Source organism: Ascaphus truei, chromosome 4, assembly GCF_040206685.1.
Source record: "Ascaphus truei isolate aAscTru1 chromosome 4, aAscTru1.hap1, whole genome shotgun sequence".
Classification (NCBI taxonomy): Eukaryota; Metazoa; Chordata; class Amphibia; order Anura; family Ascaphidae; genus Ascaphus; species Ascaphus truei.
Window position 1 is genome coordinate 258,896,016 of NC_134486.1, and position 12,104 is coordinate 258,908,119.

Consider the following 12,104-nt stretch of genomic DNA (forward strand, 5'->3'; position numbering starts at 1 on the left):
CAGAAGGATCAGACTGAGGAGGAGAAAGGGTTAACACAAGGAGAAAGAAGGAACAAGGTTTAACATCATGATGCCAAGATCAAACAGAAGGATTCCACTCTGGAACAGAATAATATGTAATCATCTTTGAAGATATCATCTTATTTGACGTCAACGCCATTTTGTACTATTTTTGTATGCGAGTATTAATCTTCAGAATAAACGTTTCTTTTTATGTGCTAAAACCAGAATGCTGAGTACTGTTATGCTGGAGTAATCTATAGATTAAATAACAAAGAACAATTCCTGCACCCCTACCCCTTGGGCTAAAATATACTAGTGACATTTTTACATTTAAAACCCAAGTCTGTGTAACAAAGGATTCATTTGGTTGCATCTTTTGATCAAAACTTGGATTCAAGACTGCCAACCTCGTCAAGGTAAACTTCGCTTAGCGGTACCTACATTGAATATATGCAATTTCTTATTGTCCAATGGACTAAGTTTTGTTAAGTATCTGAAAGTTACCTGAACGGGTTAAATAAATTAAGCATATACTTATTTGTGATTTAGTGCAATTAAAAGCTGGCCAAAACCAGTAACAAAGTTCCCTTATTATAAAGGTAAACTACAGTATGGGTGCACAAATATCCCAGTGTGAAATATTAATATTTCTTTCTGTCAACCATAAACACTCACCTTCAGTGGAGGGTGAAGTGTAGACTGACAATGAGGTGTATCATATCGTTATGCTAATTGGAGAATTGGTAAGGAGCTCTATCCTGAAGGGAGGAGCCATACACCTCCAAGAAACTGTTTAGTAAAACAGAAAGCAGGTGAGCCAAAACTTACCCATATGACGGAATGTTTGAGTAACACTATAATTAAATGCTCCTATGAAGTATGCAGCATGGAAAAGAATTGCCTAACGTTTTAAATGATATCAAAATGCCCACCATTTTAATAGCCATGAGTCAATGATTGATGGCTTATTTGTCCCACTCACTGGATGAATCATCATTATTTGTCTTGCCACAAATAAAATAACAGCTCTATTTGAACCCTTTGGTTGTCAGAAGCAACAGCACCAGAGTGCCACGACTCCTCTGGCAAATCTCAATCATGTGCCACGCCTCAGAGAGTCCTCTTCTTCCATTTCCCTGTTATTCAGACCACAATCTCCCCTGTAAAATGAGGACAAGAAGGATTTGACACAGCCACTAACTCATGGGGCCCTTGGAGCGCCAGACCCGATGTAGGGGCACTCAATTAGTTAATGGGTTTGAAAGCAAACAATAAAGTCTATGACATCATCACAAGGGTGAACATTTTTTAAATATTCTACTTGTTAAAGTTGCTAGTTTCATTTACTGTACATTATTTATGGAAAATTCAACTCAATTTAACTTTTGAGGCAGTTAGTACTTTTTTAATCAGCACTGAATGTGATTGTGAATTTTTTTTTTTTGCTGGTTTATATAAGCCAGTTCAACCTTTTCCAATTAATAGAACAATCTAGATTTGTATATTATTCTCTGATTTTTTTTAACTCCATTGCTACATTATTTCCATGTTCTTCGCTTTAAATTGTTGTTGATATTAGTACAGCATATCAAGCAGTACACATTACTGCTTCACAGTATGTGACGTCTCCTGTTCATAGCTGTGTTCCACACTGACCCCCTTACGTCTTTCACTGGCCATAACACGGTGATTCTTGTCCTTTTCATGCTTTCAGTTATTTTCCGTGACTCATATTCATTTTCAATCAGTTAATCTTCTTCTATATTTGTGTTCAAGAAATCCCTGTAGCCTTGTTTGTTTCAACACTGTGATAATGATATGTTATATGTTACATGTATATTATATTTCCCGTGGCTTGCCTGCTTTGTCCTAGAGTGAAATGGTAAGTTAGCGAATACACAAACAAACAAACAGACTATGACATCCAAAAAGCATGTGAATATTTCTGTATCCCTGGGGGTCATAAAAAACGTATTTATGTCAAGAATAAAAAAAATAACTATACACTTAAAACCTGTACATTTAGCCAATTAATCAAAAAGTCAATGTCATCAGAATGTATTTTGTTATTGATTACAAATGGTCATAATTTTAACCATTCAAAGAATGCAAGTTTAGCTCAGTGTATTACAGCCATAGCTTGTTGTATGCAGAATAAAGAACAAATAAAATGTGTTAAAATACACAAGGACAAATACAGGGAGCTGAATGGCTAGTCCATGCAGCTGAAAGTAATAGCCGCATAATATTACAGTGAGTAGAACACTGCTGAATAAGTTCTCCAGTACAGTATATCAACAAACAGTGCACAGTATATCCTTCTCAACAGAAAGAGCCATACACTAATGTACTGTAACAGCTTCTGTGCTTTTAATACTGCATCAGTGAAATCTTCTGGATATTGTTGCTTCTACAGTTTAATTGTGGGGAAGTATCAATATTTCAACAGTTAGGGGTGGAACAAGGTGGGGGCACAGGGGGCCCCCTGCTGTGGTGTAACCACTGTGCCGCTAACCTACACAATGAGGGTTGGCCCGAGATTGCTGATGGACCGCCCGTGTGGTCAGCTCTGCACCAGAGCAGCCCTCTTCATCACCACTCCCCACGGTAAGATTCCCAGATTGGGGAAAGGGGGGTGAGTGGGTTGATTGTGAGGGGGGATTGATTGTTAAAGGGGGGAATTGAGTGTGAGGAGTGGGTTGAGTGAGAGGGAGGAAGTGTGAGAAAAAGAAGGGGAATGTTAAGTCTGCCGCGCCCAACTGCCCGCTCTGTCCACTCCGATAAGTGCATGTTTAAATGTCCCACGCGGGACATTTAAGGAAGGCACGTCAGAATGGCAGGTCTAGGCAGTGTAGCTGTCCCATACGGACATTTAAACCTGACTTAACAGACCTGGCTTGTGGGAGCAGGCGGCCGGGAGCGAGAGTATGTTGAGCGGATAGTACAGTGAAATGTCACTGCGGCGTTTTCGTCAAACGCCCTAGACTGTATACAGAGTCCCCACTCTCTTTCCCACTGATTGCCGGGGAGAGTGTGGGGCCTCTGTAAACGTGTTATCTTTTTCGTGCCGCCCTCCTCCTTGTTGAGCGTCTGTAAGGATTCTGCTCGATCCGTGACGGGTTTTCACTATGGTCCAGATTTTCTGTCTCTCTTGCCCTTTGTGCTCACTGTGGCCATTTTGGGTATGGGCCCCTGCTTTATACGACTGCAGTTACTATAGGGAGTTGCCAAGCAAAGTTCTACCATTTGCAGCTCCTGTTGGTCTTTGCAGTGATGCTTTACCCTCTTGCCTGTTTTGATTCCCGTTGCTGACCCCAGACCATGACCCCGACATCACTACCTTCCGCCAGCCCTGACTTCTGCTTGTCTCCTGGACTTTGCAACTCTTCCGCCAGCCCTGACCCCTGCTTCCATACCGACTATGGATACTCTGTCCCTGGCCTCTGGTCGGTTTATTTGCATCCCTACCTCAGCCCTGTGGGTCCGGTTCCTGATTTGCGACGTGCACCGTCACAGCATAAAATGACGCTGCGATGTCACATAGTGACTCTTTTCCATGGCAACGTGACATTACATGGCATCACGTTGTCATAGAAATGCAGTGTCACAGCATCATTTGACGCCATGATGAGGGCGGTGCGAATCAGAAGGCAGCCCCAAGGTAAGTGCCTATGGGCGGCAGATTTTTAAATCCGCCACTGGAGGGGAGGGAGTGTAAAAGGGAAGTGAGTGTAAGAGGGAAAGAGTGTAAGAGGGAAGGGAGTGTAAGAGAATGAGATTGAGGCTTGTGGAAACTAGATTTATTTAGATTTTTTAATTTGGGCGTCCCCCTGTTTTAGTGCCCATTCCCCCCAAAGCTTAATCCAGCCCTGGTGAATGTGGATCCTGAACTTGGACTTCAAAAGTAGCATCATCTTATTTTAAAAAATGTGCTTTGAAAAGATTTCATCCTGCCCTTTCGAATGCGGTTTTTATTTTTTAAATCTGCTCTGTTCAGGAGATATAAATGTTTGAAATATCGATTGTCTGGAAAGTTAAAAATGGAGCTCTCCACAGAGCCCAGTGTAATCTAAAGGAGCTTAGTGCATCTGGGCCCATATGAGTTGGTGGCATTGCTGCTTTAAGTATGAATGGACAAATGAGACACTTTCTAAAGCCTGTGTTATACCATTGTCAGAAACAGTGTTTTAATGCAACATGGGAAGAACAGAATTTAAATAAAACTTGTTTTCTGTTTCAAACAGATTTGTTTCATACTCTAGATTCCTTGAGATCATGGGCTTCTAACACTGCTGCCTACACACTTACACACATCAAGGGAGCATGAAGCACAAGTATTAACGATGCATTTCACACGCATTGCTTTGTATACAATATTAAAAAAACACAAGAATCTGTGCATAAATGAGTGTCATTTTCCTATTATGCCTCATAATGGCAATGAAACCAATAATTTCCCCCCAATTAAGCACAGTGTGTATCAGTTTGATATTTGGGGAGTGCCAATTGAAGGAGTGTGGAAAAAGTCACACAACACACATTATAGTTCGTTGTATCAAGCTATGCTCCGCTTTGTAAATTTCTTTCTCCTTTTCTCTGTATCAAAATAAATGCCAGTGTAATTCTCCTGTGTGTAACTATATGAGACTTGGTCAACAAACTTGTTACATGACGCAGATTGAAGTAGAAAATGTGGTAATTTGTTAAAGGGTAATATTTTGTGAGTTTATACATAGAACTCCGGAGGTTGTTCTTATAAAGATGTGTTAGCACCATGTTAAAAGCACAAACATTAATGTACAATGTCGTTTCTACATGAAGGAGACACATACAAGTTTTTTTTTCCACAGGAACAAAAAAGTATCCACCAGATAGTACAGTATTACTCTTCTGTGTGTAATAAACGCTCTCTTTCTTCAACTGTTGATTGGGCAGTCTGCAAACTAGACCTGTTGGGAAGAAATATATCATAATAATAAATAATCACCCTAGCACATACACAATGAATCCCTGCCCTGTCAAGATTGCTATCAAGTTTCTAGTAACTGAACCATAGATTGACCTATGCATCGGGGAACATAGCATTATATAGGGGTTTCCCCACTACAAAGACAGGCTATGTATAAATTGAATTGTATTTAAAAGTGTACCTCGACAGCTCAACAAACTGTGCATGTGCGCTGAACGGGATAAACATGTAAAATAGTCTATTATCTGAAACAGACTGTTAGAATGCGTCATACCAAAAAAAAAAATGATGCAACTAGATGCAGAGTTTTATATCTTTTTATAATATTGCGTCCGGCAACCTTCTATAACCAGTTCCCCAAATCACAAGTTGATGTCAGAGGGTGAAAGAGGTAAATATTAGATGGATACCATTTTACTGCCTTTACGGTCCATTGTGGCCCTTTATACATAATCCCCAATGCCTTTTACTGGGCCATTTATGTTGCCTTAACAGGTAAAGCAGACATGCACAGCTACATTGCTTAATCTTGAAACCTTATTGTTTCTTAGGTATAGTTATTTGTTAAAGAGCTGAAATCCCTTATTTATTGAACTGCTAAGGTGATATGGGAAACCAAAAGGTCGTTAATCCTTACACTATAAAATGTTAAATCGTTTTCCATTACTGTACATTCATCAGTGCTAAAAAGATGAGCAATATATGTCAAGAACATTTCCTTAACATAAGTAACACTTACTTATAATTCAAATTACAGTTTTGCACTGAAATGTGCAAAAAAAACTAAAAAAAAAAAAAAAGTTTAAATTTTCCTTTATAAAATATTCTAAATGCTAGACATGAAGTCATATTTACTAGTCAAATTACCTGGTTTACCCGACAATGAATTTACAGTTATTATCACTTATTTTCTTTAATCGGCCATGATCATTACAACTTTTCATTCATTGAAGTATTCTTTCCCTTACTGACAGTAGATGGTGTTTCTTGTGCTTTTTTCAATTAGGCACAATAAGGTTTGAAAAGCTAATAACAATATATTCAATGTATACATATGTTAATATATTAAATGTTTGATAAGATGGTAACTTGCTTGTTTGAAAGGACAATATACATTAGCAAGTGGGATTGCATCTCTCACTCTTCCAGTAAACATGCTCAACACAGATTTGTATAAAACATAGGTAAACATCCCTTTATCATGTAAAGTAATGAATGACACTCAGATTGCATCAATTAATCTATGTACAGTATTGTGAAAAAAACTATAATAAAGCGCAACAAATAATGTGATATAATCAAGCTGCAGCCTAAACACCCGCGGTTTTCCCCAAAACCGCAAATGTAGATAATCTAAACAGAACAGTGTTTGTGGCGCAAAGTGATAAAACAGTTAATATGTGCAAATGATCCCAGTGTTGATTAGCACTGAAAAACACATAATACTATAACCCCAAGTAGAGGATTCTCCAGGTCAGCAGACTCTTTGTAGACCCTCATATGAAGAAAAGAACACAAATGCAGAGACTATAGTGCATTATCATTTACTTAAGATGACAAACAACATAGAGGGGAATGGTAACACACTCACACTCTCCCCGCTGGTAAGTAAACAAGAAGTGACTTTGGGCGCACTTCAACCCTTCTCCTTAGATGACAGCTCCCAATGCGACCGCTCCACTTCTCAGTCAGGAACACACCGCGATTGCCTCCGCCAGCGTCTCTCACCCGCAGTGGGGGCACTCCGCCGTGTCACGGTCGTCTCAGCAGTCTCCTTCCAATCAGGGCTTCTCAGGAGGTTGGGTACGGTGGCCATGGGCTTTTTTGATGCTTTGAGGCCACCGTACCCAAGCTCCTGAGAAGCCCTGATTGGAAGGGGACTGCTGAGACGACCGTGACGCGGCGGAGTGGCCCCACTGCGGGTGAGAGACGCTGGCGGAGGCAATCGCGGTATGTTCCTGACTGAGAAGTGGAGCGGTCGCATTGGGAGCTGTCATCTAAGGAGAAGGGTTGAAGTGCGCCCAAAGTCACTTCTTGTTTACTTACCAGCGGGGAGAGTGTGAGTGTGTTACCATTCCCCTCTATGTTGTTTGTCATCTTAAGTAAAGGATAATGCACTATACTCTCTGCATTTGTGTTCTTTTCTTCATATGAGGGTCTACAAAGAGTCTGCTGACCTGGAGAATCCTCTACTTGGAGTTACAGTATTATGTGTTTGTAACGGTGTTTCCCTGGGCCCTTCTGATCCTGACCCCATATGTGAGAAACTGTCCCAGTTACATGTCTGTGTAGTGTGGTGCACCTGCTGGCTCACAGGACTCCTGAGTCTCCCGCTCGTTGGTAGTGGGGATTTCACCATGACAGGCGTCTGAGGTAGTGTGCTGAGTCCTACTCCCATTTGGTACAGCGCCTCCATCCCATCCAGATCCCCACGATAGCAGGGAGGAGTTTCTGAAAGGGAACTCCTGGGTGCACCTTCTCCCTGAGGAACTCCACTCACAGGCAAGAAGGGTCTTTTCATGGGCATCTTTTCATGGGCATCTTTATTAGCATGTCGAGTGGCAGACTGCCCATCACAGCGGCCGACACTTAGCCGCACATCTTGTAGTGGCACTCCATTAAGAAGGTTCCTCCTGACTCTTTAATCAAGTGGTCTTTCCACCTCTCCCCTAAGGGAGACCACCAGCTGTGCCAGAGACCTGGACACAGTGTGTAATCATATTGTCCCTTTGCCACTCTGACAGACAGACTTGAACTGCTGCAGACACTTAGGATGAACACCTTGAACTCACTCCAACTCTGAACACTAACTTTTGGAAGTGCTGTGCAATATATAGGCTCCAGAAAGACCCACCTCTGTGTCACTAACAGTGGACACAAAGCATGCTGTCACTTCCTTTGCTACATATGACACATCACAGGGTTTGAGGGCAAACCTCCATGATAACTACTGGCAACCCTGCCTTTTTACCAGGAGTTACTGCTCAGTATGAGAGAGATCTGTACACCAATTTTACACATGGCTGCATGTTTTTCAGTGCTAATCAACACTGGGATCATTTGCACATATTAACTGTTTAATATATGTATTATGATTGCATTCAGACTCGCACAGGCTGAGTCTATCGATTATTATAAAAATGTACGCAACCACCTTATGATGCAGCAAGGGAACCGCTCTTTATAGCACTTATAGAATATGTGAGCCTCTTTTTAATTTGGTTGCATTCTTAGGTCCATTTCTAAGCGCCCCTTACTATAATTGATTAGAAGGAATTTTAATGTATTTCACGGTCTACCCATACTTCCTTAGAGAAATGGTAAATATGTTGGCACAAAATAGTCCTTACAGCTGCATACATATATCCTACTTTGCCCTCACAATATCGAAATTCCCAAGAATATACAGGTGTGTCCAGACTTGCTGTTTTAGATACCGTAATCAATTGCAGCCTGCCGGACAGCACTGCTTTTACGTGCCATCGTGGCCCAGAAGACCCCTTTCACCATCTGGAGTCGTCTCCCTGCAGGGCTGTACAGTATTTCCTTCCCCCTGGATGACGTAGATGCTCAAATATAGGGCTCTACATCATGAGGGGGAGGCTACATGACCATATTCGGTCATCTACATCAGGGGTACGTAAACTGGGGGGCGTGAGACTTTTTTTCAGGGGGGGGGGGACTTTTGAGGGGGGGCGCGGCTCACTTACCCAGCTTCAGTCGGCTTCAGTCCCTGCTTCTCCATGGCAATGCTGCATCAAATGACGCCGCATTAGAGGTAGGGGGCGTGGGGCATCAGACAGGGGGAGAGAAAGCAGGGGGGTGCATAGCAGGAAGTTTGTGCACCCCTGATCTACATCATCAAGGGACTGGAGAGGACATTTAAATGATTTAAGTGTAACCCTGGTCCCCAGCAGCTCCTGGAGACCCCCCTTCCCTGGCGCAGCTCGATCGCGGGTACTGAAAACCCCGACGGCTGCTTCCAAGGGTGGGGGCTGGAGCAGGGAGCAGCGCGGCTTCTCCTGCCTGCGGCCGGTTGCCGGGGACGCGATCGGGCCGCGTCTCTAAGGTCCCGGCGGCCGGTGAGGCAGGGCGCCGCCATTGAAGACAGCGTTGCGCATGCGCAGGGACGCGTAGGCGCAGGGAGGGCTCCTGAGGCAAGGATAGCTCGCGCGAGAGTAGGGGCAGCTCAGGGAGGAGAGAGAAAGCCCGGGAAAGCTTGCGCACGCGCAGGGCAGGGGAGAGAAAGCCCGCGAACCCCTAGCCTACCAGGGAAGGCTCTGAGCTGGGACTACATATCCCAAGAGCCTTTGCGAGCCCCATGTGACACCAGGGAGCCAATAGGGCTTAGGAGACCCCTGGGAAAAGAGATACATTTGGCGGGCTTGCAGCACGTTAGGCAGTCAGGAAGGAGCAGAGCAAGGAGGCAGACAAGGGAAGGAGGTAGGGTACGGGAGAGAGGGATCCCCTGTACTAGCCAGCACCCCCTTGGCCCAAGATAACTCTAGGTATCCCATATAGTGAGTGTTGCCAGGGAATGCCCTAGAGTAAGGGACCCTGTCACTCAGGTTAGTCGGTTGTTAGTGGGAGTCAGGACTGGGCCTCGTTAGGGGAGTAGGAATACTATTAACCCCTTAGGTCCCAAATAGACTCTCCCTCTCCAGTGAATGGTGTGTACCGTTCTGTGTGTGTTGTGCTGCATGTGCTGGGCGCAGTGTGTGCAGCGTGTGTGATTCCCTGCAGGCTGACAGTGTGAGCTGTGTGTCGGCTGCAGGTGCGTTAGGCTGTTAGGAGTATCTAGTAGTAGTAGTAGATACAGTTAGGGACTGGGTAGCTAGGGGAGTGGGACAGGGTATTACTCCGCAGGCCCTAGGAGATTTCCCCTAAGCCACCCAGGTTGCGGTTCATCAGGGACAGGCCCTAGGTTAGGGTTCCTGTCACGCTAGGATTAGTTAAGGATAGACAGGGATAGCGGTGTGGCTGTTCCTGTGGTTCGGTTGCTGTACCAAGAGACTGTTGTGTTCCCGTGAAGCGGTGGGACCCTCGTTGGGGTCCACTGCAGAAGTACCTGGATAGGATCAGACGGACGTCTGACCCTTTTAGAAGATAGTTGCAGTCCCGAGCATCGGAGTGCTCGGAAGGTACCTCTGTATATATTAAGTGCACCACCGGGCCCCAACACAGGGAAGCGCTATCCCTCACACTCACACTGGTCTTTATTGCTGTGGACACTCCAGAGACTGAGGGGAATGTGATGATGGACATGTGGGTGGGGGGATGGTACGTAGTTGTATTGATGCACTGGTATTGATATAGTGTTTTGAAGTAAGGTGTTGTCATTGTTCATTCAGTAAACCTGTTATCCATAATACTGTGTATGTGGTTTCTGAGTGGGTTCCTATGTAGGGTCATTCTACATTTCCATAGAATCCTACATAGGTGGAGGCGCTGCAAACGAAGATCCGTTCCAGAGGAGTCACCCCAGGCTCTCATTAGCGGAGGCTCAGACCTCCTGTGAGCCTGCAGGTATACGCACCACACCGGTAACACTACATGTTCTACTCACCCACACTATATATGAGATTGGGTGGGGTGGAATACCCGTTACATTTGGAGGCGCTAATGAGATTGACCTGGGGTGCCCTGTTTTCATTTTTCTAAATTGTGCTATTTTTGTTCGCCATGAAGAAGTCACGTGCTGATTTCCCGCCCGCGCGGGAAAATGTTGCAAACTGTCCGAGCTTGGCGGGAAACCCTAAGCCCCGCCCCCGCCAACTGAATAACTCTGTGCCGAGCCAGAGTCACTTAATGAAAGAGTGTGCTGCCCCTCCTTCAGATTCCACCAGGGGGAGCAGGCCCAGTGCGCCTTCACCCGTGACTGCTGTCTCCATCAAAGAAAGTACGGGGTGCAAAGAAAATTGCTCGTCGTCATATGGACTCTGGCAGACTAAGGCCGGGTGCGTATCCTTTTTGTTGTGCCCGTGTATGATCGAATCATTGAGTCCGTCGGGTAGTATGAACTTTGGTGTTTTGACGTGCCTGATAAAGGGGCGGTTGGAAGACGCGAACGAGGATGGGTGCCTGGAATGTTTCTGTAACCAGGGTGACTGCTCATTTTGTAAATTGGCCTGGGGACGCATGTGTGGCTGCTGCAGGATACCGACTCTGCAACCCGTGCCGTTGGCGGCTACAGGACAGACCGAGGAAAAGGGCACTGTGGCCGACATAAATGAAATAGACTCTTGGTTTCCTGATAGTGATGAAACAGACTGTAAGGGAGTACACCCCAATGTGTATGTGGCCTGGCACGCGCCAGGAGTGAAAGCCCTTACATTAATGTGCACATGCCTGCAAAAAGCTTATGTCCAAGGAGCCGACCTATTTCAGCTACCGCTGGATTTCAAGACCGGCACCGTGGATGGAGAACTGAGCATACAGTATTTTAGCCCTACATGTGACTGTTCTAGAGCGGCATTGGCGTGGGAGCCTCAATGTGAAGATTGCGGTGCCTGGTTCTTAAAACCTATTGTGCCCCAGCCTGAAGAGCCGGTCAGTATAACTAACCCATCTACCCTTCTCATAGACATTTCGGAGGGCCAGTGCGCCCAAGTGAACCTTCTAGACCTGGTTCCTGAGCAGGAACCACAGAACCCGGATCAGCCCATCCTGGAGCCGAGCAACACGTTGGCGGAGGATCCGATCGTGATGTTGCCAGCGGACAAGGTTGAATTCCCATCGGTGGCGATGCGCCTACCGGCGAACCACCCCAGCAGTGAGGCAGAGGAATCACAGGGTAAGGTGTATATACCCCCACCTTCTTCTAGTGAATCCAGCGACCCGCCACTTGTGGTGATGCGCCTGCCGGCGGACCACTTTAGTGACACCAATGAACACAATATCTCGGCGAATGCAGAGCCTGCTGTGGGCCCGTGTGCCCTAGAGGAAGTGTGTCCCGATGTTGCGGACCCGGCTGTGAGCCCGTGTGCCCTACAATGGTCAGTCCGACCTACTACAGAGGTACCATCGGTTCTAGAATGGGGACCAGTACCTAACGCCGACAAGGGTGAGTCGACTGCCCCAGGGGTGTCGGGGGTGAGCCTCCAGGTGACCGCGGAGCACGATGGCTCCTTAA

General features: G+C 45.3%; 2 protein-coding genes across 5 annotated transcripts in view; one reads left to right on the top strand and one right to left on the bottom strand.

The window, feature by feature from the left end:
* Positions 1 to 12,104, top strand: part of RPS12 (ribosomal protein S12) — a 248,085-nt gene that overhangs the window by 99,280 nt on the left and 136,701 nt on the right. The window lies entirely within an intron of this gene.
* SLC18B1 (solute carrier family 18 member B1) overlaps positions 4,166 to 12,104 on the bottom strand; it is a 136,620-nt gene continuing 128,681 nt past the window's right edge. For all 4 annotated transcript variants that reach the window (XM_075597344.1, XM_075597346.1, XM_075597345.1 and 1 more), the window contains one exon: positions 4,166 to 4,952. In XM_075597344.1, coding sequence (XP_075453459.1) covers positions 4,886 to 4,952 — 67 coding nt within the window. In that variant the 3' untranslated portion in view covers positions 4,166 to 4,885. The remainder of the gene's footprint in view (positions 4,953 to 12,104) is intronic.